The sequence below is a fragment of the Aulonocara stuartgranti genome (assembly GCF_965226115.1).
Source record: "Aulonocara stuartgranti genome assembly, chromosome: 3".
Taxonomy (NCBI): domain Eukaryota; kingdom Metazoa; phylum Chordata; class Actinopteri; order Cichliformes; family Cichlidae; genus Aulonocara; species Aulonocara stuartgranti.
Genome location: NC_138941.1, coordinates 31,240,344 through 31,267,803, shown reverse-complemented (window position 1 = coordinate 31,267,803; position 27,460 = coordinate 31,240,344). Strand labels below are relative to the sequence as shown.

General features: G+C 39.7%; 1 protein-coding gene across 3 annotated transcripts; it reads right to left on the bottom strand.

Moving 5' to 3' along the window:
* Positions 1–4,433: 4,433 nt before the first annotated feature.
* LOC309701994 (uncharacterized protein) lies at positions 4,434–25,623 on the bottom strand. 3 transcript variants are annotated; one of them, XM_082526364.1, is made up of 12 exons: positions 24,914–25,623; positions 24,593–24,660; positions 11,206–12,656; positions 9,642–9,889; positions 8,430–8,638; positions 8,039–8,199; positions 7,726–7,829; positions 7,549–7,609; positions 6,453–6,541; positions 5,731–5,856; positions 5,343–5,443; positions 4,434–5,202 (listed from the first exon to the last, which is right to left on the bottom strand). In XM_082526364.1, exons 3-12 carry the CDS (start codon positions 12,626–12,628, stop codon positions 4,674–4,676), a joined length of 3,051 nt encoding a protein of 1,016 aa, XP_082382490.1. In that variant the 5' UTR covers positions 12,629–12,656; positions 24,593–24,660; positions 24,914–25,623; the 3' UTR covers positions 4,434–4,673. The 3 variants fall into 3 exon arrangements, with proteins under 3 accessions (XP_082382490.1, XP_082382491.1, XP_082382489.1); XM_082526365.1 differs by lacking the exons at positions 24,593–24,660; positions 24,914–25,623 and adding an exon at positions 23,186–23,253; XM_082526363.1 differs by lacking the exons at positions 24,593–24,660; positions 24,914–25,623 and adding an exon at positions 13,578–13,674.
* Positions 25,624–27,460: the final 1,837 nt, after the last annotated feature.

Genomic DNA, 27,460 nt, shown 5'->3' with positions numbered 1-27,460 from the left:
ATTTCCAAGAAGCATTGTTACAAGAAAGAAACAATCAACCAAACAAAGTTTACTTTCCACTTTCTGTGCTAAATTTATATTGAGACATTTCCAGTTTGTTCTTTGCTTACACATTTTGTTTAACTTCCATCATTATCTGAGTAACTACATGTATGTTTGAGTTGTGTAAAACACTATGTGACTTTAAAGATCTCTAAAGATCGAGCTTACCTGGCCTGTAAGGAGGGAACTTGTGAATGAGGAAAGAGCTGAAAAGGACCGGATTTTATTACAGCTTCTCCAAATGGTTCTTTGTACTCCTGCTTTATAAACTGGACAATAGACCTCTATGCTTTTATCCCAATCATCATGCACTACGCACAGACAGGACTTGTGCAATATTTAGGCAATGAAACGTGGTTTTAGGGCATCTGTACAGCACCACAGTGGATTGCAAATCAAATAATCAAGATTTGATTAAAATGCAGACTTTCAGCTTTAATTAAAGGTGTTCATCAAAAGTATAGCATCAGCTGTTTAGGATTTACAGCCGTTATTATGCATAATCGCCTTTTCAGTGTCTCAAAAGTAATGGTACCAGTACTTATGACCCTGAGTATATCTAAACCTTGATCTTAATTTAAAAGACAGATATTTTGATATCTTGACATATCAATGCTTGCTTTAGCTAAAAATGAGAATAAAATAGCAATTTCATGTGTTCTTCAAGGACAAGTTTGTAATTTGTTGGATTTTCTGTGCCTGTCTGCATTTGCATGTATCGATGTGAGGACGTGAGTTGAGACACACACACACACAACAGACGCAATTACATACGTGTTTGTTTCTCAACATTTGTTTGCTCTGTTATCGGCCTCAGATAACAGAGTCTGTGTCAATGACATTCCTGACAGGACGCACACAACTCCACCAGAGTTATGGCGGGGCAAAGCAATGATTTCATTAAAGGACTGTAGAGAAGTAAATACTGAAGAATTCCTGCTCACAGATCATCCTTCATTTATTCCAGGTTTTGTTGGGCTCTCTATCTCCGCTCTCTGCCAGTCTCTTAATGTTTGTGATTAATATCATATCTCCTTTACAAGCAGAGCTCCACCTCTTAGATATTCCAAGTTGGGCAACCACAGCAAGCCAAAGTGTAACAGCACCAGCGCCGCTGTAGCTAGGCCACACTGGGCCAAGCCAAAGGAATGTTTATGGGGTCCTTTTCTGGGATAAAAGGGTCTTGATGAATTTTATTGCCATGTTGTGGACTTGTGAGCTTCCCTAAATGCCAGAGAATAGATGAAGGGTGTCAGTACTTACTATCCAAGTGATATTTTAGCCCGGGTGGACAGCTACTACACTTTGTGCTGCTAACTATTCAGAGTGATTCAAACAACCACAGATAAAGAAAGTAAAGATTAAAGTAAAACATGTTAAATGTTAGCTGAGGGTGCAGCCTACTGTTACACTGCAGGACAGACAGGCCTGTGGTGCCAGAAGCTGATACAGTAAAATAGAAGGTTTTCTAATTACAAAGTGATGCTTGTGCCAGCTAATACATAATAGAGTCCCCTTTCCAACTGTGTCAGTGACAGAGTGCACATCCATGTTGTATCTTGTGATAAAACTTTATTATTTAAATCTTTCTTTTCAAATGCACTCACGAGTCCAAAGTGGTGATATATGCCAGTTTTTAAATTGTGTTGATAGGCCAGGTAAAACCAGAGTCATGATAAACAATATGTTTTTTCCTCAATAGTTTCGTCATGTTTACTGTCTAAGGACAGCGCTAGCAAGCACTCTCTGCTTATGACCAAAATATTAAAAAAAAAAAACCCCAAAAAAAACCAGCCCGTTCATTTTGGTGGAAAAATGCACCATCGACCAATCAAAAAATGATATGGCAACATGATATCTGATTGTTTAGGAAGAGGGGGAAGTTTTAGAAGTGACGGCGAGAGAGATAAAGACAGCAGAAAGAGGGAGAGCGAGTTTTGAGATGTGAGAGATTTGTGACGTTTAGCGTGCTTGGAGTGTGTAGTTAATGCGTTGTCTTGTGTAGTTAGTGTGTATTGTTGTGGATAGTTTTGTGTTGTGTGTCAGAACAATGAGGGGACTGCTGTCTCCAGGCAGAAACAGGAGTGATACACCTGCTGCTGTCAGACCTGCAGGTATCAGGCTGTGATGTTCTCCTTTATAGTGGACAGAAATTATTTCTTTGGAGTGGCACAAATAATTTGTGAGGCATCTTATCGAATGCAGAACAGCTGATTGTTCTGTAAATAGTTTGAATGGTTGGTTAAAAAAGGGTAAAAGGTAAATGGATGCAAATAACTTTGTTGTTTACAAAACTTGTGCATAGGATTTTAAAATTGACAATTTATATTTGCATTTAAAGTTATGAAATATGATTCATTAAACATGTTTGCGGTTATTACAGTAAAAAATATAACCTTTTCTACTCAGATTTTATGTTTTTTTGTTTGATTTTAGATCAATTGTGTTAATACAGTCTGTCAAAATGAAAACATAACTGTAAATTCAGACACGTGAGGTTGTGCTGAAAAGAATGATACCAAACAAGGCAAATAAAGTTTTTAAAGGTGAAATGTAGAGGAAACATCAAAAGTAGTTAAAAATGGCCAATTATACCCTGGACCCCAGAGGGTTTAAACTTTTTTTTTTTTAAGTAACGCAATAGTTACTTTTCAAGTAATTAATTACTTTTAGAATCTTGTAACTCAGTTACTTTTTGAAGAAGTAACTAGTAACTATAATTAATTACTTTTTCAAAGTAACTTGCCCAACACTGTTGGTATTGTTGGCACCTTGATTGTCAACAAGACTGTGTATGATGAGAAACGTCGTGCAGTTTTAGTGCTGAGGCATTTCTATGCCTGTCACAAAAGCAAAGTGACTGAACAAGTTGTTTTTTATTCACCGTTTCCATTGTGGCCTGTGAAAAATAGAAGCACGCCACATGAGAGAAAGCTGGAACGGCTGCGACGTGGTGGGGGCTGCTCGCTATGAATAGGTGAATGGATACTGCTCAGAAACTTGTTTATTCTCTCCTCAGTCCCACTTCTCTCTCCTCATTGGTCTGCTCCCCCTCTCCCCATTATCTACAAGCCTGTGCACTCTCACTTTCTCTTACTCATTGAAAAAGGCCAACACTGTTGCTCCTGCTTCCCCTTCCTCTCGACATAAGAGTGAAGAAAGGCTCATTTTGTCTCCCCAGCTTAATATGAACCTGTTTCATGTTAGAAATACGATGATAATGCTTTGTCTCTGCAGGAGGATATGTGCAAAAGATACAGAAAGGAGAACCCTGCTTGCAGAAGCAGCTCACACTGTAAAAGTAGTTAGACGTCATTATGCCAAAAGAAGGGCAGACAAAAATGTGCCAGAGATGTTAGACTTTTGTCAGGAGGAGGGAGCGTTTCACTTCAAAGGCCTTTGTTAACTATTATCAGGGGCAAAAACAGGGTCAAGCATGGAATGCTCCAATACGAATACATGAAAAACAAAACAAAGATATTCAGTATCACTGAATACCTGCTCCCAAGTGTTTTAAACAAGTGCACCTAGAAGGACAGAATGATATATCCACGAACAAACAAACAGGGACCCTTTGTAAACACACTAATCGCTCTGTTGATGGTAATAGTTCTCACTAAGATAGCGGACCAAAGAAAACTCAGCACCTGGTGGACCAAAGCTGACCCAGTCGCTTGAGAAATAAACACGAGGCCAGAGAAAAGAAATATGAAAATCTGCTTTTTCCGAGTTGTCTTTTTGTGCAGTTTTCAAAAAGACAGCCTTGGATGGAGGAGTTTTAATATCATCCTTAACCCTCGCACAGTTTCTCTTTTCCTGTCAGTTTCTATGAAAAACAACATGCACTCTCTCCCTCACAAACACACACTTATGCACACAGAGTCACTGTAGTTAACCATCAGCGGGACAATTGTGTGCACTCAGACGGCTGTAAGAGAGAAGATGGTCTCTCAAGGTCAATATTAGCCCATTATGGTGTTATATCAAACCCTTTCAACGTGCTCTGTGTGTGTGTTTGTGTGTCTGTGGTTGTGTTCGCTAACGTCTACCTTTGCAGTCCCTGCTTGAATTTTAAACCTTCAAATCTAAGGTATTTTTGAAATAAGGGGAGAGTCACTGTGGCTCAAGGACACGTGATGAATTACCTGACAATACTCTAAATAAATTATTTTCTGGTCTCGGTTTTGGATAATGTCAGAAAGAAAAATAACACTAATGTGGTCATCTCATGCACACAGCTTCACACACCTGCTGCCTTTTATGTGGAGCAGTCAATCAGCAGAAAGGTGCCAAGGAGCTTAACAACTGACTGTACCAATATAAGACAAACCGTTGTAGAATAAAAGAATAAAAATTTACACCTAAAAAAAAGGTTTCATTTATTCCATTTAAACAAATACAGAATGATTAAAAAACAATCCTCAATTTAAACATTTATTCAAACATCAAATGCTTATCAAACAATTAAATATGTAACACCTTTAAGTACAGGATTTACAGCAAAAATGTATCTTTTGATAATGTTTCATAAAAGCACTTAAGTTTGAATAAAACACGAGTTTGAACTTAAACACAAAGTTTGAATACGTTTCAGACTTTAGTGGTGGTAATGCTTGTGGGATAGTTGACCACTACTGCCAGTTAGTTGTCTGTTTCCCCCCCACTGTCTCAGCTCCAACATCCTCCTTACCCCCTGTGTTGCAGTAGAAGGCACTTTGGTCTGGAGGATGTCCGAAGGAGCCCCATGACTGATGGAAGGGTAAGACAGTGGTGGGCTCGCTTTGATTTGAGTCTCTGCCATCAATACTGGCGATCCCATGAGAGTCTGGAGGAGCAATGCTGCTATAAGATACAACCGTGCTGGGATCTAGGACGTTAGCGTTGCTGGGAACGCCGGGGTTGTTATTGGTCACAGAATTGTGGACGCTGTCTACAATACTGTTGCTGCTCGTTCCGGCAAAATCAGAGGAGGTAAATGCTGGAGCCGGAGCTTGGGCTGGGAGCAGATTACTAGCTGGGGTGGGCATGAGGTTGGTGGGACGACTGAGGGCCAGACGCTGGGTGAGGAGCTGGTGCTGCAGCCGCCTGTCAGTCCAGTCCTCCTGAGGCTGGCGATGGATCTTCATGTGAGCGTTACGGGACTTGATTTTGTAGAACATTCTGGAGCAAACAAGGAGGGGAGGGAACGACGGAATTTAAAAGAATGCTTGACAATGAAAACCATCTGTTTGTTTGCCCTGATGCCAAACACAGAAAAAAGTTTGTTGCAAGCTTCCTTTCTTATGACTGGTGCTACTTACTTGCCACACAACTTGCAGGGAAAGAAGCTAGCCAATGGGGTCACAGGAACAGCCCCCTCCAGAGCAAACTGTTTGTCCACTGGCTGACACATGGGCGTCACCTAAAGTAACAGGAGCACTTAAGAGTTAGCGTTCTCTGATTTGTGAGCTCCATTTATGTGACGCATTTAATGTTAGACGACACGAATAGTCCAAATACCCTGTATCCTATTAGCTTCTAATCTGTAATATCATGAGAACAGACAAACCACCACAGGAACTAACAACAGGGAGAAAGAAAGCTGGACACGGGGCATTCAAATGCAAAAGAAATAAACAGAACATGTTGACAAAAGGGGGAAAAAAATGCAATTTTAAGTTCCTCGTGGCTTCTTTTAATGTTTCTTACACTTTTCTGCTGATCCAGCTCTACATCTCGTCGCTCGTCCTCCTCCTTTTGTTTCTTCTGCTTGTCCTGCAGCTTTTTGCTCAGGTAGTAAAACTCGACACATTGACACACTGTCTTAGTCCTCACCTGAAACACACACACACACATACCAATCTCGATTTATTGCCACATAACATATGTCTTACACCGTGACACAGGAATATAAAATCAGTCTATGCTTCTGCTGTAAATATGGCTAAAAAGGCCCTATGAACTGACATGTGTCAGGAAGCAAAAAATCACCTGACACATTCAGATATTTCTTCCAGACTTTTCGTGTGCAAACTGCTGCTCTTGTGAATCGAGTTGCAACATGTACTTGGCTCGCTGATGGCTCGGGCGGTGAAGCCACTGCCTTTGGTGTATGAACAGCAAGGTTAGTAATTTGATCCTTGAAGTGCCAAAAGGCCCTTTGGGGAAGACGATGCAGTCCAGTAATATGCGTGGTGAGACACCAAAAACTGAACAGGTTTAGGCAAGAAGAAGAAGAAAATTGCATCTGAGGAACATACTGTTTCACCCTGAAGTAACCAGCAGAATACTTGTGGTGCTGATGTTCTGTTTTTCATTCTATGCGCTGATTTGACCCACAAATAATTATTTTTATCTCAGTAAACTGCTGGCTGATTATGGTGCCGCGTGTCATCGTGTTGCACAAACAACAACCATTTGTTGTGTTTTACCATTTTCTGTATGAGTGAAAAGTCTTTTCCATAAGTCCCGAGAGCATCACTGAAGAGAGTCTTTTCAGTATCTGTCCAAAGATCACAGCCTACGCACAACAAGAGAGTGGGAAGGGACAAAAGGTGCATGAGAAATCAAAGGGTCACAGTAACATATTAAGCAATGCTACCACATGTAGTAACTTGACAGTGAAAGACAAATAGATGAACAATAAATCTGCAGTCTGTCTCTGTGAACAGTACTGCCTGCATTTACAGGAACACATGGGTACTACCATGCAAAACAATGTCCATTCTGTACTTTACATGGTTCTTAGTGGATTTAAAAGCACCAGGCAAGGGGGAGGGGCTGTGGTATGTGATTGAGGTAGAGAGAAGTCTAAGCTGCTACAATGCCTTCATTGTACGCACAGTGAGAATTGTTCCGCCTTTGCTGTCTCACATTGCTTAGTGTTTCAGAGAAACACAAGAGGTAAATGCCTACGATCACAACATGTTTTAGCTAGTTTTGCTTCACCGCTTTTTGCTGTTACCTTGTTATTTAGATAGTTAGTTAGAAAAACTGTATCCCATCTGAACACAGATCCATGTCCAGATCATGTGACTTCTTTTAATCTTCTGATATAGATGGCTATAGACACATTAACCCCTCCAATCAAACCCCTACAAGTAATACCACTATTGGACTTTGCTGTTGCAAAGACAATTTTTGTTTTCCTCAGAGGCAAGCATTCACCAACAAGAACATTTTTATATGCATAACAGCAAAACAATAATATTTTTAATAATAATAGTAATGATCATCGTCATCATCGTCAAGTAAAAAGTTGGGTTGGAGTAGTGGTGGACAGAATAAAAAGTCATGCAACATGACTTTATGGAGATCCAATTAAAATGTCCATAGTTTTATGCCAGCATGATACTAACATATCATTTTCATAAAACCAAAAACTATTGTTTTTAATGTTACAAGTAGGTATGCTTAGTCCATGTAAATGGTATTTTTTTCTGAGAAACGACTGTTTTCTGGGTAACTAGACACTGTCAATCCAAAGAGTCATGTAAGCAGGTGAGTTAAACTGAGGTCAAAGGTTACCAGAGTAATGGTAGTCTCCTGCTGGTGACGGCTGTGAGAACAACAGCATCTCCAGTGTTGCCTGCATAGGAGGGAGTGGCGGAAGATGGAGAGAACAAAAAATGAGGGATGCAACATTGCCAAGAAAGAAAGAAAGAAAAAAGAAAAGGATAAAGAAAAGGAAGAAAGACTTCCTACCATTGTGTCTCCCTGGCAAGAGTGCAGACAGTGCAGAGCCAGCTCGGAGTTACTGCCTCCCCCTGGTAGGCAGCTGGAACTGCACATGGACAGCAGCTTCTCCACTGAGCACAGATAAACCCAGTAAATTTTAATCAGTTCAGTACCAGTTCATTTTAGAGACACTTTATTATTTTGCTCACTTATATCAACTTGTTTTGAGTTCAGCCCTGACATTTTAGCTTCCCTAAAATGTTGAAAGTCCTTGAATTCCACAAAATTTTAAAGTGCAGTCACTGTCCTGAGCTGGACTGTATTTTTGTGTGCTGCTTACCTTGACCTGGTAAGTCACCAGTTTCTTCTTTCTTGTCCAATGGTTTCCAGAGTAACTGTTCCGTAAGGGACTCTTCGTCTGGTGACCGCAGCCCTGACTGTTTGCCATCGGCTAAGCATGGAGGAAGATTAGCCTGGAAATCTGGACCCACATTGACAAATCTGGAAGCAGGGGAACAAAAAGAGAAACAAACGGAGCGCAAATATGAAAACAGACATAAAAGACAACCATATAAACTTTAAGGTACCTACATATATATCCGTTGATGTGTTAATGCTTTCTCATTAACAAAACATCTGTAGCTCTGATTCTCTATAACTATTATCCTAGCCAGCAGTACAGTAACAACTGTTGTGTTGCTGCCACTAGTCTTCTGATATTTAGCACTTACCGAAACACGCTGCACTCCTCTTCGCCCTCTTCTTCACACACTGTTCCTTCCTCTCTGTGATGGAGACCTGAAATGGAGGAGAAGAGCCCAGTTCCTCTGCGGGCAGGATTGAGGAGCGGATAAGGAGTGTAACAAATCCTCTTCAGTCCTCTGCAGGAGCGAAGCAGGCTGGGGAAAGGCTTTCCAGTGTAGACTGGCTTGTCTTGTTGCTTTGAGAACAAAAGGAAAAAAATGAGACTGATATCCTTGATGATATAAGGCACGATAATCTAACATTTTGGGGCGAGACTTTAGAAACATCTGCACAGTGGTCTAAGTGTAAGAGCTGACGGGATCAGAGATACTTCTGTGCTACAAATACAGAGAAAAGGCCAACATCAAATTTATAACATGCATGCTGACTGATCACGTGTGTTCTCATGTACGCCGAGACAAATATGAAGGGTGCCCGAGCAACAGCCTACTCTAACTTAAAGCGAACAACAGGCCTATCACCATTTCCATGTCTGTCTCGTTTACACAGTTTATCTACTCAACATGTCTAAAAATAAAAAGCTGTGGTTTTAGAAGCAGTAATGCAGTTGGAGCTAACGTAATTTCTTGACAAAGAAGCATTTAGGCATCCGCCCACTTTGACTGCGATGCCTCTCCAGCTGTAGCGAGTCTCGCCTGCCTCCTCGCTAACTGATCTCCTGAGTTTGGGCCATGGAAGAGTAACGCTGAGAAAATGTGTCAATTAAAACACAGCAGCATGCCACGGCTTATATTTTTATTACATGTGTTTTCTTTTAGTTTCACATCTTCATTGAGACATGAAGTTTGCGTCTGTACTACTTCTGTAGTGGATAGGTAGTTTTGTGCCTCAATACTCTAACATAGAGAACAATATCAAGGCTCAAAATTGATCTTGTAAAATTTTGCATGCAAAGATGTTCTCAAGTATGATTTAGCAACATATATAAAATTATATATTCTAATGTAGGTTATCCATCATCTGAGGTTTTATCTTTTATGCAATCCTACAACCTGAGAACCTGATTAGTCTTAATGCAGACCAAAGCTGGACCTCACAGTCCTGGATATGTGAAGACAAAGCTGATATTGCTTTTGTTGTCTGAAACCCAGCAAACTGAACCAAACAATTTCCCTGAGTATCAATGCATAAGTTTAAAACGTCTCTAATTATTTCACGTACTGGTAAGTGTGCTATACCTGCAGATTTGACTGGTTTAGACTGGCGGGTCCATTCCTTACTTTCTGGGTGAGAACATGAGGAGACGTCTTTTCTGATGTCTCGTGATGTTCCCCAGACGGATGATGGGGATGAGAGGGAAGATGGAAAGGGGAATTGGGGGATGGACCACTGGAGGAGCATAGGGCTCTGGATTGGTGAAGGGATAAACGATGGGAAGAGGGCGTAAGCAGGGTTGATTCAGGAGACTGAAGAATGTCGCGTGCGGCTAGAAAAACATAATCGGGAGGAAGAAATTAGTAAAGGGAGTGCAGTGGGTGTGCACGCAAATAATGAGGCTGCCAGGGCTTTATTATTTACTGATTTGTCTGACTGTCTAATTCCAAGGCAAGCAGACACACAAACAAAATCATCAAAAAGTCATTATATCTGTGCACCAACAAAAGCGAGAAAAAAGTGAGAAAGTCACACTAAAGTCTCTCTGTTACGCAGAAAAACAACGATCGAGTTTCAAGAAAAACCCGCATTTTCGCTCTGCTCATTTTTGACGAGCATGTTTTCAAATGTATGTATGAAATGCATCTATTACGAATGGTTCTGGTTGTGAAAATGTGAAAACTGAAACCCTGATTTGCATAAGGGAAATGGGAAACTTAACACGCACACCTACAAAAACCCACATGTCCCGTAAATTTACATGTGGGCATTAACCTGTGGTTTTTGATAAGTGGGGAAAATAAAGGTAATTAAAGGGGACACAACATGGGAAGAAGGTAAAAAAAACAAAATCGCTGTTTACTTAGACTCAGGCAATTTTTCTTTGTGTTTCTAAAAATACACCACCTTCCACAGCACAAGTCTGAACATAATATGAAGCCAGATTAAAAGTTGGTCTTTGTTTGTTCATTTCATTGTCATATTAGACTCAAACGTATTGACTAAGGGGATTTTGTTTATCATTTATCAATTAGTAAATCAGTACTACAGTAATACTGTCAGCAGCCTGCCAGTTCTTGGGAAAAGGATGCTTTATAAAACAGGCTGTGAATGTGTACAGCTTATTTTAAATAGAAACCTTACAGACTTGAATACAAGTGGAAAATTAATTTAAAGTAAATTCTCCTAAAAATTCAGTCAGTTCTACTGAAAAATGTAATTTAAAAAAGCTTCTTTTAAATATATGTGCTGTAAAATTTCATATTAGTGTAAAACTAGTATTTAAAGTCAAAGCTAATAGTAGTTTTTTTCCTAAAACTGTATGTTTATATATGCAAATTAGACACTATCTTATTTAATATGCATTAATTTGCATAAATATCCAAAAGTACAAATGTTAAAAAATTATGTGTATTTGATATTTTATTTTAGTCTGAAAGTTAAAGAAGTGAAATAAAACAAAATCTTAAAAATTGACCTCTACAGGGGAAAAAACCTGATTCTTTTTTCTCAAACAGTCAAATAAACTATAATAAAAATCCCCCTCTTACCCTGCGGGTGGTCTTTATCCTTCAAGCTTGAAATATATTCTTCTGGATTCTTACTTCATTATTTCATTAAAAAAAAAAAAAAAAAGCTATACGATACCTGTCATGTTGCCATAGTCGTCACCATGGGAGGCTCTTACGTTGCATTCAATGTTGCCGGGGTCACCAGATGACTGTGGAAAGCTGTGCGACAGCAGTGGAAGCTTCCATATCATCCCAGAAGAGTGGACAGAAGGTGCGGATGAGATGCGGGAGGCAAAAAACTGGAGCATACTAAGTGATTCTCCCTGAGAGACTGAATGTCCGGTGCCCCCGTATCCACTGGGCGAGTCCATTTTGGAGGGCGAGTGGGGTGGAGGAGGTAAAGGTGTGGGAGGAGGGCTAAGAACAGAAGGCATGAAGTGAGAGGATGTGGGAGGAGAGGGGAAAGATGGAAGAGAGGAGGGGTGAGCAGGGGAAGAAGAAGAAGAGGAAGAGGGAGGCAGATAGGAGTCTGAGTCAAAAGCACAGCTTTGCCTTGACTTGACCAGTCCTGGGGTTTCACCTCTCCCTACTCCAAATTCCCAGATTTGTCCAGAGGGATCTCCACCGGGTATCACAGGAAATCTTCTCTTTCGCTGGGAGAGAAAGGCCTCAGAGAAGGAATCCAGTTTCTGAGTGTATGTCCTGCTGTTCATGCCGATAAGCGATCTCTGCGGGAGGGCCCCTGAGGCCAGCGCGTGGTTGACCGCTGATGCTCTCCACCTCGCCTCTCCCTGACTTGAGGGAGAGACATTAAGCCAATGTCCCTCAGCCTCTGCTGGCTGAAACTGAACCTCACCTGAGCCACAACTGGGCCCATAATTGTCGTCTCTCCCTAAATAATTATCACTTGTTCTTGCGTCCATCATACAATAATCTACGCTGCTGTCATTAAAGCTGACTGTACCAGTTCTGTTGCAAGACGGAGTTTGTTTAGGAAAGTGGCTAACGTTACCCTCCCTGTTGTAAACCACAGTGTCACTTTTAGGCTCACTCTTTACGTGAGCATAATTATTATAGGGTGCTCTGACTCTACGCCTCGCTCCTTCCTCACTCGGACAGTTTATCGTGTAAAAAACATCATTTGTGTTACTGTAACAATCACCTTTCCCATCTGTGGTGCTTTCACAACTATCCTTATCCTCCCAAGCTTCCTTTTTGCCATACCAAGAGTCGTCAAAATGGCTGCCTAAGGCACCGTCTCCATCAAGGTGGCCAAAACTAGCATCTCCATCCAAACTGCTGGCACTCGTGCTTAGGAACACTCTGTCCCCCCCAGTACTCGTCTTCCTCGTCACAGAGGAGGCGTTTGATGTCAGGAACGAAGCAGTGGATTCTTCCCCTCTACACTCGTACTGCTCCAGAGGATCCTGGCCAGGCTGAGATGACAGATATCCCGCTTCAGAGCCTTGGCAGTTGGCAAAGGTGAGAGAAAACGATGGACGGTGGCGGTGGTGGTTGAGGTTGGAGAAAGACTGGGTGGACGATGAACGATCCTCCATAATGGGCCTCTGGATTTTGCTAGAGTGCCTGAAGGTAACAAAAACAGAGTTTAAGTATGAAAACATAAATTTGATAAACAAGTATCCAATTAGCCGTCTGTGCAAAGTAGATGACTTGTGTGGTGATAACTAACCTATAGGAAAGATCGGTTGTGCCATGTATTGTTATGCTTTCTATCTTTGCCGACATCAAAATCTGAGCTAGCTAAAAGCCACATGTGTTCTTGTTACAATCAAAACAACCAAGCAAGCAGCACTAACATAGCAGGGTCATTCAAACAGGCCTACAGACTCACACATGCATCAACTTAGTAACCACAGCATCAAGCTAGCAACATGTTATTTAACTTTATTTTTAAATGGCCTGATGATTTCTTACTCTACTGTTTCTAAAACAAAGCATCGTGAATCAGCCAACGGTAGTCTCACGCCGTGACACAAACTGCTGCAGTTCTTAACTATTAGAGACGTCTTTTAAATGTCCATTTTCATTTTTCTAATCATTCACATTCCTGTTGAGCATTTACACTAACACAGTTTTGCACCTTATTTAATCAGATCATCAATGAGATAGTAAATGTCCGCAACATAGTCTAAAGAAAAATGCACGAACGCTGCACGAAAACCAGAGAAGTGACTGAAGAGAAAGTCATTTTCCTACCAGTCGGTGCTCTGTAGAAAAGAAAAATTAATACGCTCCTTCAGTTTCATGACAGTCACTTTTCTTTCTGATACTGTGATTGACATTATACTGTTCAAGTACAGATATTTACATTGGATTAAATCTTTAAGTCTTCATTGGTTTTTCTTCTTTCTTTCTTGAAACCACACTCTGCTCTAAATAGGACACTGAGTGAGTCAGACAGAGAAAGAACCAAGTAAGATGAGATGAAGCGACAAATACACTGTATACGTATTGAGGTTTTTTTTCTTTTCTTTTTTTTTTTACCAGTCTTTGGCGCTTAATTTCCTTTTCACAGAAGTTTGTCTTCTGTTGTTCATTTTTTCGGATTCTTATTGTTCTTCTTACTGCTGTCATCATTCGTTCTGCCTCTCCACCGTCTCGACTGCTCGTCTAATTATTTCCCCTTTCAGATTTTCGACCTCTCACACAGTCCTTCCTACTACCTCTCTCTCTCCCCTTACTGTGCATCCTTTGACAGTACACACATACATTAACGCATGCACGCACACACTGTCTGTCACACTTGAAGCAAAATGGACAGCTCTTATAGTCTGTCTTTTTCACAGCGATACACTCATTTACCGACTTACTTACTCACTGAAAACAGATGTACACACACGCACTCGCGCACACACTCTGCCTTTCACACTCACACACACTTGCAGGTGTCAAAGAGGACCAGCGGGGTAGTGATGTTGCCTCGCTGCCTTTTCGTCGTCGTGGTAACCACATCCTGAGGAAACAAACGCTGACGGATCTCCCTCCTTTCAGCTATCTTTATCTCTCTGCCCCCCTCCTCCATCTCTCTGTGTCTCTTTCCGCCTCTTCGCCTGGCCTTATCTCTTTTGTTTCTCTTTTCTCACTGAGCGCCCAACTTTGTTGTCTCTCATGCCGTCTTTCTTCTTTCGCCACCTTTTTTTTAATCTCTGCCTCTTCTTTTCTTTCTATCCCTTCATTTGTTGTCAGCTTTTTAGTTTATGCTGGGGTTTTTTTGAGGGGGGAGGTGTGTTCAAAAGCAGTTCATCACAGACTCTGGAGTAATAACAGTTTTTAATGTTATATACATATAGCTATATGTTTGCTACATGGGCTCTATTTCTACGGCTCAGTAACCAACTCTGACCATGTAACAAGTGCTAAAAGTACTTGTGTTTCTTTCCGGTACACATGGTGTGGTTCAGTATATATGGATGTACATGCATTGTCTAGCTACAGTACACTTTATGTGTGTGTGTGCGTGTGATATAGAAGGAGTGCGTGTGCAGAGGCGGTAGCATACATGTTTACCAGATCAAGATTCTCCGGCTGAGTCAGCTGACAGGAAGTGAGAAAGAATGAAACAGGAAGGAAGACGGCGACAAACGATGAGGTTCAGGGAACCCTCTAAACACTGCAGCCCCACCCACTTACCCACCCACTCACCAGCCACACACACACACACACACATACATAGTATGCACCTTTAACTGCTAATCTGTCATTTTCTGCCTTTGTTATGTCATGTAGTCACCTTAAAACACCAACTCACGACCTCAGACACAACCACCGGCAGGTCCACAATTCTGTGAGCTGCAACGTTTGCCACAAAGACGCACACACACACGGTCATATTAACACACACGAGACCATGAGGGACTCGAGTCCCTAAATATATTACAGTGAAATTAAAATGAGCCTTCTGCATCACCGCCAAGGATCTAAATATACTATGTGGTTAACTGACTGGCAGTGCTAAGGTATAAAATACTTTGTGGTTGGTATAAAAAACATAAGGGTTGGAAGTATGAGCAGTTAAAAACAACAAGACAAAAAAGTAGTGAACTAATATATATTTACACATGTAGTATAAGTATATAAGATCTGTACAGTGTATACAGTCAGCAGTCACATGTATATACAATTATATACAGCTCATAAAACTGGAACCAGCTGTACACATATAACCTGTGCCAATGTGCTCTCTTACTTTAAATATCTGTGTAAACATTAAACTCATGCATATTTTTCAGGTGCATGAGTTTCTTTCTACATATTAAATGAACAAAAACAAAGTTGAACAAACTGAGCATTATCAAAGTATCCTAGACAGTTAAATTGGGATGCCTGTTTGATTAATAGCCACACTAGCCGGGACATTTACTGTCCAACTGCTCACATTTGGAAATATTTCAAGTCCAGTCCTTAGAGAGGTGGGTGACTTTGTAATAAATGAAGAATTGTTATAAGTATTGAATGATCCAATAATCCAGCAACAATCAAAATCAGTATCTGAGTGTGTAGGTGGTCATGTTAATGCTGAGGTCACTTGTACACTGCGATTACACACTGGAAACCTCAGTATTAACATGCATAATAGATAATGCAGTAACTACTCAACTGTCTGACAGATCAACCTCAACATTAGCATATATGTTAAATGCCCATATTTTATTTCTATAAATTACAAGGTGTTCTTTCAAGGCTTCGTGGTGGCCAGAGTGAAACATTTCATCAGATTTTAAACACTCGATTTTAAATACGACACACGCTGTCTGTTCTCTAACAGTGCTGAGAGATTGCTGTCCCTATTTGTTTTTATCTTTTATCTTTTTCAATGTTTGTCTTTGACGCCTTTCAAATACCAAAAGACCAAATGCAGTACAGTGAACTGGTAACTGGCACGGAGAGTCTTCTCCTCCAGAGTTTACTTGTAAAGATGAACTTGAATCACCACAGTGGGTTTCTCAGGCTCTTTATCTCTAACCTAACATTACTACTTTGATGATCATGCCAACATAAAATTATAGTTGTATGGAATCATGTATTTCAATATTAAAAAGGGCAGTAAACTAAAAGCTTTATTATTACTGTTATTATTACAATTTAAAATTGTTCTTCACCTCACTAACGTATTACGTTCAGGGCTTAAAAACCTCAACTGCTCTAAAGACCCTTTAATTACAGAGATTTCTTATGTTGTGTCTGAATCTGATGCAAACGAGTGTTTGCATAAATAAATTCACCTTGAGAAAACAGCCGGATTTTAAAAAAAAAGTGTGAATGAAAGAATGTGAAAGGATAAAAGGGGAGTGCGGAGGAGGATGTACGGGGGAGACGTTTCTCTAGTTTTCTCTTGAATTCACCCTGAAAACCTGCGGGAGCAGAGGAGGGGGAAAGAGTCGAGCACTTCTGGACTTTTTTTTTCTCGTGTTTTCTCTCCGAGTCGTATCTCTGTCTGTCTTCCGTCACTTATAAAAAAAAAAAGAGCGATGACTAGCGGGAAGAGAGGAACGTAATGGATTAGAGAACTTGAAACAAACACGAAGCAGACAATTTCACAAAAAAAAAAATGCCGTTTGAACAGCGCCTCTCACTAACCTTGTCGATCTTCTGTGCTACTACGACAAAATCTAACATCGCCTAAAAAGTCATACAGTGTATATAATGAAACTGCTACCAAACTGCTCAGCATACAACTAGCAGGTGAGACAGATTGTTTTTCAAAACAGGAACGCGTTCCTTTATTAAAGTATATAATAAGATGCGCAGAGAGCGTCTCGGAATAACCAGAAGATATTTTCTGTACAGAAAGTGTAAGTCGAGAGCTTCCCTTTCATTAACAATTTAGAAACACACCGCATCGACAACAATGTCAAACCTACATTAGACTCTTATAACAAAAAGCTGAAGTGTTGACAGAAAGTTGTTATTTTTAAAGTATTAGTTGCACACTTAAGAACCAGCGCAGTGACGCTCTATCTTTGGGGTCCTAACCAGTGATTTATATGTGCAACTATGTTTATTCTCACAATACGAATGCAGAAACACCAGACGTCTACAGCTTTGGTTGAAATGTAAAGCGAGTGGAAGGAAAGTTCTAAAACCACTACACTGAAAACTGATGTATTTCATGCAAAAACCTCTAAGGCTGGAAATATGGCATATTTTCCTCTTCGTGTGTTAGTCATTCCCCAAACTAGGGGAAAAAAAGAAGCTTATTACTTAAAAACAAGATCACAGGGCAGAAGAGAAAATGTTCAGAGACCCCGCTGCGTGCAAATGTACTCGAGGTGCTACAGACCTCTTTCATGTAAAATTTGTGATTCTTCGTCTTCTTCACAAGTTAACGACTTAAAAGAAAGCGCAAAAGGTTTTAGCCTGGTATAAAAGTGACAAGTTATTTTCATTTAAAAACGTTTAAATGAAAATATTTTTTATTAATGGAGAGCTCTAATAAACTAACACTGCCTAAAACTGTTGAGAAATCTCCCATTAGATTGTTTCGGCCTTTCAGAAGCTGCAGAAGTCATGAAACCTGTTTGAATATGATGAAAGATTTTTCAAACCGTCGAGTTTTCTGCTGCATGATGTTTTATGTACATAGGTGCAGGCAGACGACAACGTTACGGTCATGCTCGCTGAAGGCCGAGCTGGTGAATAGATATTTAAATGTGGAGCTTTAATTTGATCCAAATAATATAATCATTTAAAGTCTTATCCCCACGCATGGATATTGGATAAAATCTCCAATAAGAAGCCATTTAGTAACACAAGCTGCAACTTCTGTTAACACCTTGGCTTTCTGGGCCAGTAATCAGTGGTATTTACTACTTTTGCCACACAAGTCCTCAGTATTCTCGAGTTGAACTACATCCAGCTTCAGCAAGGAGCTCAGCTGCATACCTGTAAAGTTTAGTAACTTCATTTTGCACTGCTGTGACACTATATCGTTGACAAAATATCAATATCAAGATGCACAGACACCTGCGAAAGTACTCACAAGCGGCTTTGTGGTAGTTCCTGTTACAGACGATGTCTCCGGGACTACATGACACACACACACACACACACGAGTCACCGGGTAAAAAAATGAGACCAGCTACACTATCATAGCTAGTAACAATCATGACTCAAACCTATTTAGCACACAGCTGCAAAGCTCTCCGTTTTAAATTACATCCATTTGCATGAAGGTCACAGGGGTCAACTGATGCTGTAGCAGAAGAATCGACGTAATGCAGAACATACAAGAATTTATCCCCTTAACTTCTAACTTAAGTAGTGAAAGCAAACAGTTTCACAGTCGCAGACAGTGTTTCTTGACAGGCTTGGATTAACTGTGGATTGCATGTCTCATCATGGCCATCTTACATCATCAAATAACCTGCTTACCTAACATAGTCAATCAAAATAATAAAGTCTGAAAACAGTTGTGCAAGGAAGCGACCTGTTTCACAAGCCTTGTTATTCCTGCTAAGTACATGGCATTTAAAATCAAATACTTAAAGTGAAATAAGGAATCTTTAGTTTTGTTCTTGGATATTCGAGTCTCACACCGCTGGTTTCACAAGCCTAACCGTGACAAGCTGTGTGGGAAATTTCATTAAAAGTCAAAGATCTTTGATCGATGAAGCCTCTACAGCTCCATCAAGATTTGGGCCAGAGAGATCGACGCGTCATCGGCCAATGGATGCTCCGTAGGTAAGTATTCAATTTCTAACCTCTCTTAATGTTGTCGCCCTTTAACGTGAACTTGTCAGCCGGTTTGTAAGCTTTCAGGTGCAGTGGAGACCGATTTGTTACAGCTATAGGTAGGCAGGCCAAAAAGCATAAATTCAAATGTGGACCAAATCAAAATTTGCAATAGGCCAGATCTAGACCGGAAGCCATAGTCTTCACATATGCACATTTAAAAAAATGTTTTTTTTTTATTTAATTTTTTTATTTTTATATGTACAGCTTTACAAATGTACTGTCAATTTTAAAAAGCTGGAATCTGTGGATAGTCGATTCTCGGGAAAATCTGGAAAACCAGTAACGCTGAAGTCGCACAACAACCGCTGAAAATGTGAAGGTCAAGTAGGGACGCTGTCCAAATTATTATTATTTTTTTCTTCTTTCTTCTCAAATGTACCCCCCAGCCGAACATTGCTGTTGACCGTGCGGACTGCAGGACACGGGACCACCCATCAACAGCTGTAAATTCACCAGAGCTATTCTCAAATCGGAGTCATTAGATACCGCACGGGTTTTGCAGCTGAATGTCCGATCGTTCAACGCAGGCGGAACATTTTGCAATTCTCTAGAAAAGTTTGTGTGTGAAAACGGCTTCAGTTTCCTAATCGCAGGTAATAGCGAGAGCTGAAACACTAAACCAAAAAGAAAGACAAAACTGACACTTTTACATCGGCTAACCGAACTCGTACATTACCAGTGACTCAACATTAATCTTACTGAACCCCCACAAACAAAATTGCAACTTTACCAAATCTGATGCGACTGAAATATATACCTCGGAGAAATGGGTGTAGGTTGCATTTTAATATCCAGTATAGCCCAGTTCCTATAAACTACCCTTCAGGATAGGGCGGAAAGCTGTCACAGAGCTCTGAAGATATCAAACTCATAATGGGCTTTGATTTGCAGTTCTAGAAATGCTTAATAAAATGTCCTTAATTTACCCGTGCTAAATCTACTATTATCATTAAGATAACCTAGTATAACTAAGCTTTCATTAAAGAAAGTGGTACTATGTAACAATATTAAAAGATTTTTTTTTAAACAATCACAATAAAACAAATTACACTGACATTATCATCAGTTTTCTATGTAATATATTACACTATAACCTAGTGGACAAAGAATTTTAAAACTTTTCTGTGACACAGTTAAGAGGAAACAAATTACAGCTCATAAGGATTTTTAAAAGGTGTTAAGAGTATCATGTCATCCACTACTTAAAAAGGTGCCCTTATGTACTAAAGGATATGAGTGCAACCACACAGTACCTCCGATGAGAAGAACTGTAGATGATTATCAGCTAGGCCACTGGAAACTGGTCACAAGCAGTGGTTAGGCAGTAACTGGTGCATTCATATTAGATAGCATCAACTATGAGAGAGTAAAAGCACCTTGTGCTTGCATCTACCTATGTTCTCTCTGCTGCTAATTGTATTGATGTGTTTCTTTGTTCTTAAATGATGAATTTATTTGTTTGTTATCCTCATTGTGCACCTCTTTAGCATTCCTAACACCTGTTTTACGCTACACAGTGACTTTGATGTCTGTATGAATACAATAACACCCAAGAAACAGCAGCAGAGCAAAAAACACAGCTCTAAATGAGAGAGAAATATTTGGGCGCCCAGAATCTTTCACGTCTTATTCTTTTGTTTTTTTACGAAATTAATGCAAAAAATTTAGAATTTTTCGCAACAAATTGTAAGAAAATACTCAAGGTGAAAACAAGTCTCTCCAAATGGGCCACATTCACATTATTTTCTAGTATAAAACAAAATAATGAATTGTAGTATTCGCCACCTTTATCGTAATTCCTGCAGCAGGTTTGCAGCTAAAGAAGAATGAATCTGGTAGCTGGACTGATACAAACGTATCGTGTTTTCACCCATATAAATTCACATATCACATTAATCTGTGCCTTTAAGCGCTTTTTAACTATGAGTACTCGCAATCGAAGTTTAGGGTTCTATATCTTGCAAATTTCAGGGTTTGAACTGGAGAAGTCAGCGATTGACCCACAAAGCTTCTGATCAGCAGATGACCCAGCCCACCCTGAGTCACAGCAATTTACAAATACGTTACTTTGAACAAAGTACCAATCAGGATATGGAAATGTGAAAATGGGTGATGATTATCAGACTCCGTAAAATCAACTGTTAGGGCGAAGTGCAAATCTTCCGTAGGCCAAGTTATCCTGCGAGGCAGACTGTAAGAGAGGCCACCGCAACAACTGAGAGGGAGATACAGGTTTCCATGGTTGAGAAGGGAGACACTGTACTTACAAAAACTGCCTTCCGGATGCTTCACCTGCCACAGCTTTATGGCAAAGTGAAAACCGCTGTCGAAAAAAACATCACATGGCAGGTAAGAACACGTGTGGGAAATAAAGTGAAAGAAAATTCAGTCACTGAACCAAATTTGGGCTTTTTGGTTGTTCGACTAAAATCTACGGCAGACGCACTAAAAACACGCAACACGCTCCTACCCGGAGTTGTGCAGCAGCAGCGTGGTGCTTCAGGAAGGTGACTCTGCAGCAAGTATTGGAAAGCGTTTGATACTTGAAGGGGAAATCGACAAAGCAAAAAAACCCTACGCTCCCTGATTTAAAAAGTCAGTGTCAAGAGTAAGTGGAGGGCAGAGGCCAAGACTGAGCATATCTAAAATGTGCTGCAAGATTGAATGTCAGTGTTCACTCACAGGCCCGACATGAGCTCTTTTTGCAAAGCCGACTGGGGTAAGAATGCATCGAAATGCTTAAAGTTGACAGAGTACGATAAGACTTTAAAGTCTGCGACTTTACTGCATTTAAACGCGGCGGCGGTGTATTCTTGCGCAATAATTTCGTTTTGTCTTTTACTTCACTCGGTAGCTTTGAATACCTACCGTGGCCTGAACTTATATGAACAAATGATAGAATTTTTCTGGAAATCGTCCTTGCCTTTTACACCTTATGTCTGTGGGTGAAAGTAGCATGTACTGCAGCTTCTTTGGCTTCCTCATTTCACCTCCTCTTCTAGAAAGAGTGTAAAAGGCCAGAGTAATGTTAATTAAGTCATTTAAAGATAATAACTTTACTTAATTGTGGTTTCTCAACTACGGGTTTTAAAGCCGAGCATTTAAAAAAGTTCTGTATATATGTTTTTTAATCATTGCCACAGGCGCTGAAGCCTTACTTCCTAACTTTAAAAAAAACAACACAAGAGGCAGTTGTTGCCCCCGTTCTGTCTGCAGATGTCAAAGAAGGTCACAAAAGCGGAGGAAGACAAAAATAGCAACAACAAGGAAAACTCTTCATCTAAAGTTTGGTCCACCTCATTTAAATCAACTGGGAGACGATTAACATCGCCGAAATATTCTTAAAACAGAAAAGTACAGAATCCAAAACTTCCAACACCTCGATGTTAACGGCTTCAACAAATATCGTCGAAACATTAAAAGCTGACTAAGAGCCGTTTCACACCGTTACCCCACAATGCCACATTCAATAAATACTTCATAATACACGCAGCTGTTTGTCTGGCTAATACCTACACTACAACAACTTTATATGTACCTGGTCAGCGATAAGCAGAGGCCCAGATTTCATCTTAACAATGTTCACAATGAACAAAGTCAAGCTTGTGGTTTTAAGCCTCTCTCTATAAGAGCATGTTTGGTGTAAACACCAACATGTTGTGGCTAACAACACTGAAATGCTACAAGTAATGTTGAGACTTAGCAGTGTGCAGTTTGTCACTTGAAAAATATAAAAAGAAAAAAAATAAAAGAAGAAAAGAATTTTCTAGTTACTTTTTCAGCTGCTCAAAACATTTAATGCACGCAGAACCTACCAGTCAGACTTTCAGGAGATTAAGTGGAAGCATAAAAGTGATGCTTTTATTAAAACAGTCCAAGTAATGCGAAAGGAGGAGACGCGCCTGCATATTTAGGTCATTACTCAAAGTTTAAGAGCTGTACAAACATATTATGAATCACTTCTAATACTGACTTGCAGCTTTTATAATGTATAAAATGCATATTCCTGCGAATATATATCCTATTCTTCATGGATAAATGTTGTATGTTTGAATTTAGACTGAACTAGATTAGACATAATCTACAAATATCTAATCGTTTAAAAAAAAAAAGAAAAAAAAGTCCACCTTGAATTTAAATTTTGCTGAATTTAAATTAACTGGTAAATGATGATAGCTAAGACTGGACAGGACAGGTGTGTTTCATTTCTGTGTGAGTATGCTAACTGTGCTAATGCTGGGACCCAGGGTTTTACCGTTAAATCTTCTCTAAATGTATTCTGAAAAACAGTCCTGCCCCACAGTGCTTTGTTTAAAGAAACAAAAACACTGAAATTAGAACAAAAACCGTCTTTTTACCTGTTAAGTTGTCATCACGAGGAGAGCTGTCCCAGTGGCAGTGAAATGCATGTGTGTATGGTCTGCTGGTAGGTAGACATGTGTGTGAGAAAAGGGGTGGAGAGTGACACGGTGAGCGAGAGAAACGTAGTTTCACCAAAGATGATCGGCCTGTCGCTCTTTCAGTCTTTGATCAACCTTGTCATAACGCCACCGTGCGTGTATGTGTGTGTGTGTATGTGTGCATGCATTTCTGTGTGTGTGTGTATTACGAGCTGTGTCATAGTGATGCTGGAAAGAGAAGAAAAAACACCCCGGCGTGTGGCTTTAACCTCACACACACACACATACATATACATGCATACATATGCACACTTTCAGTTTGAGTGGGTGTTTTTTCTCCTCTCTCATCCCTCATTTTTTCTTATGGTCTTCTTTTGGTCTGTTTGTTTTTAAAGGGCCACACACCCAAACACACACACCCTAAAACACAAGCAGGACCCCAGAGAAACCCAAATGCACTGAATAATCAGCTTTTAAATACTGCAGTCTGGTAGAGAGTCCAGGTCCGATCTGTGTATGGTCAAAGTATTTGCCATTACAACAGAATATATGGTGTTTCTCTTGTTTTCTCAGACAAGGAAGTTAAAATCAATGTTGGTGTGGTGTTCAGTTTAAGCGAAAGGGAAAGTTAAATACATTAGAGGAAACATGCTTGTTTGTTCTCTTGCCATCAGTTAACTGAGAAGATCACAACAACTCTCATACATTTATGATGAATGGGCCGTCTGCAGCCAGCAGTGAGTGAGTACGGGAACACGGAGCAGCAGCTAGATCTTAGGGAACTAAATTCTACTTATTGGCGCCTCTAAAGCTAACAACGTAAATAAAAGTGCTTTAATAAATACACAAAATTGATTTGCAGGTGAACCTAGTAGTGCAATTATAGCCTGGCTAATAAACTTTACTTCTGTGAAACTGATTTGAAACAATTGAAGCCTGGAATCAGTAATGTTGCTCATAAATGTCAATTTAATTATGAACTTATTATGTAATTTTGCCTTATTACAAGCATTTTGAAAAAGGCGAATCATCTTTCTGTCATTAATAGGATAAAATATCAGCTAAAAAAAAACTAATAAAGCTTGGATTGACATTCAAAACCCGCCTAAATATGTTCATATCGCCATAAGATAAATTAGACCGTGATGATGCAGCATTTTAATTAGCTAAGGTGCTGCAAGCTAGTTTGTTACCTCGGCAATAAGTCAAGCTAGCATTTTATTTATTTATTTTTTCGGACCTATTTGTTGTTTGTATTAAAGTTCTCTGTCTCACAACAAAAAAGGGTGAACACACATTTCTTTAAGAAGTTTTTACCAATTCCAAGAGAAATGTATATTTAGATATTTTTTGACTTGAACGTACCTTGTTCGGGCTTCAAGGCCGCACAGTGGGGAACGGTGTTAGCAGGAGAGGTAGGGCTGGCATAAAATCTGACTCAGAGAAGAAAAAAAGACAAGAAAGGGAAAGGATAAAAAACAGTGAATAGGAGAGAAACTCAGAGTATTTATTAATGGAAAAAAAAATGTTCTGTGTGAGCTTTGTTAGCTTAACAGAGATTTTTAACTTTTGTTTTAAGCTTAAGTTAACTTGAAGTTATTTAGCTTCTGGCTTGCTGTAGAAATAGGTTTGGTATCAGTGTTTTTATCTGTTTATCTAAATAAAGACAATGCACAACACACTCACCGGCCACTTCGTTATGTACAATTCCTCCTTAAAAAATAAATCTTATCAGCCACTCACACCAAGTGCAGTTATGCCCGCAGACACGTTCAAGACACGTTCAAGCTGAGAAAAGTGATTTAATGACTTTAAACGTGATGTAGTTATTGGTGCAAGACAGGTTGATCTGAGTATTTCAGAAACTGCTGATGTACTGGGATTTTCCCACACAACCATCTCAAGGGTTTACAGAGGATGCGCTAAAAAAAAAAAAAGAGAAAATATCAATGAGCAGCAGTTCTCTGGGTGAGACTATCTGGTTGATGTCAGAGGTCAGAGGAGAATAGCCAAATTGCTTTGAGGTGACATGAAGGCAACAATCCTTACAGAAGGGCATCTCTGGTCAAGCAGCACATAAAGCTAACGGGCTACAGCAGCGGAAGACCACACCACGTGACACTCCTGTAACTGGATCCAGTAGAGCATCTTTTGGTGGAACGGGAGTTGAGTATCATGGATGTACAACAGACAAATCTCAGAGGGAATTTTGCAGCACCCTTTTTAATCTGTGACATGAAGAATTAAAACAAGTCTGAAGGTAAATAGGCGTCCAACCCCTCCTACCGAACTCTACTAACTAATCAAATGGCTGGTGAGTGGATGTTTTTGTACTTTACTAAGCGTTATTTTTCACACACTGTATCTATAGCTACCATAAATAAATTAAGACTTCACTTCTCCAGGGTGAATAGTACCAAATATTTATAAAGTGTTAACAAATGCATTAAACTATGTAACAAGTTTACTGTATTCTAATAAAATTCTTGCTCCTATACTAATATATGGTGATATGGTGACCTGGCTCACTGTAAGTATGGAGTGAAAGTGATTACAACAGCAGTGTGAAACTTGTGGCCAGAGGGCCAGAACTACCTGCCAAAAGATCATATTCAGCTCACTGGATGGCTTTAAAAAATGCTGTCCAGGCTCATTAATACCAGTTAAAACCTTTGGAAAATTACTACTATTTTTAGGTCAGAATAAGATGAATCATAAAGGTGTGAAATACCAGTATTCTTTATCTACAAAATCTATAGGTGTGACGGTTCTGCATCTTTCCACTGTGACCTGTGATGCGTATGTGTTGATGGTAGAATCAGTGTGTTGAAAATCAGTTTAAAACCCTGAAGATATCTTCAGTGATCATTAAATGAGAGGCAGTGGATCATTTCATAAATGGTCATTAAATGAGAAAAATTATTTAATACCTTTTTAAAATCTTGGCGATGGACAAGTCGGAGTTAAAGAATCTACGTCTTTACACCTGAAGTCATTGGAAATTTTGGAGGGGCGTTTGTGATGTATTGATTTTACAGGTGAAATGGGGCTGTATGTGTCCCATGAACTAAAAGGAGTTTTACACCTTTGTTTTACACAAAGTCTTTACTGGGAACAAGTTTAAAACGTGTGTATATCTAGGCAATAAATCCTCTTGTATATACGAATGAATATTACCAAAACAAGAGGTGTATTCAATTGTTCATTAGTATAAATTAGCGACTGGCTTTGTAATTGCTGTGTGAAACGAGAATATCTTGTACTCACTTTGCTTTCTGGCTTTCCACTCTAACTAAATTACAGTACTGTATTTCACTAGCTGCAGTGTTCCATGACAGCTGAAGAAAGGTCATGTATCTTCATGACACTGTGATGTAAAAGGTGCATCTGTATCTGTCAGACTCAGACTGAGAGTCAGTCATGAGTGTGCATGGCGGTGGTTTGGTTTCGCAGCGGCGTGGGGTGCAAGCATAGGTGCGACACGGGCTCTGATTCCCGGTATCATCATCTTCAAACCTCCCCTGTGATACCACAGCACGGCGGCCCTGTATTGTATCAAGACCCCGAAACTCTACTGAGTTTAGTTTCACGTGTCAGAGGAATTGTTTGACATTTTTATCAAAAGAGTGGGCTTAAAGCAGTGTTTTTAAATGAGAAATTGACACGTTTTATGGCATTGTATTACAAAGCAAGGCTTCTCCATTCATAAAGCACACTTTTCATGCTTTTCAGTATATCAAAGAAAGCCAGACTGCCAGTGTGTGCAGTTAGCCTGCATCATTTTGAGCTTTTCAAATGTGGATTTTGTACCAAGCACAGCATTTTGACAGTCCCAAAGATAAATGCAAAACATGATTGAACATCAAAAACTAGACTTTTTCCCCCCCCTCTGAATCTTAAAATAGCTTCAGTAACTATCTGAAGGATCAAAATTACGTACATACAATGGATTATGATGATTCTAACTAAGATAAAAGTGATATTTATAGGACGATTTTAAGAATATGAAAGTGATTGTTGTTTTTCAGATGGATCATTACAGAATCAACATTGTTTTGGTGTAAAATTAGTTACGAGCAAAACCCCTTATGGAGAAATATTCAAGTAGAAGAAAACGTCAACGGCTCAAGTTTGCTGCTCAAACTATAGCACGGAGGTATAATCGGCAATATAGAGCTATGCATTCATTTAAGTGCTGGACTAAAAGCGCCACCACTTTAAGGTCATTTTGAT

Coding starts and splice junctions, on each gene's coding strand:
- LOC309701994 (XM_082526363.1), bottom strand. CDS start 13,630: ATGAACAACAGAAGACAAACTTCTGTGAAAAGGAAATTAAGCGCCAAA. Junction 12,657..13,577: donor AAATTAAGCGCCAAAGACTG/GTAAAAAAAAAA, acceptor TGTTACCTTCAG/GCACTCTAGCAAAATCCAGA. Junction 5,444..5,730: donor AGCTGGATCAGCAGAAAAGT/GTAAGAAACATT, acceptor CTGTTACTTTAG/GTGACGCCCATGTGTCAGCC.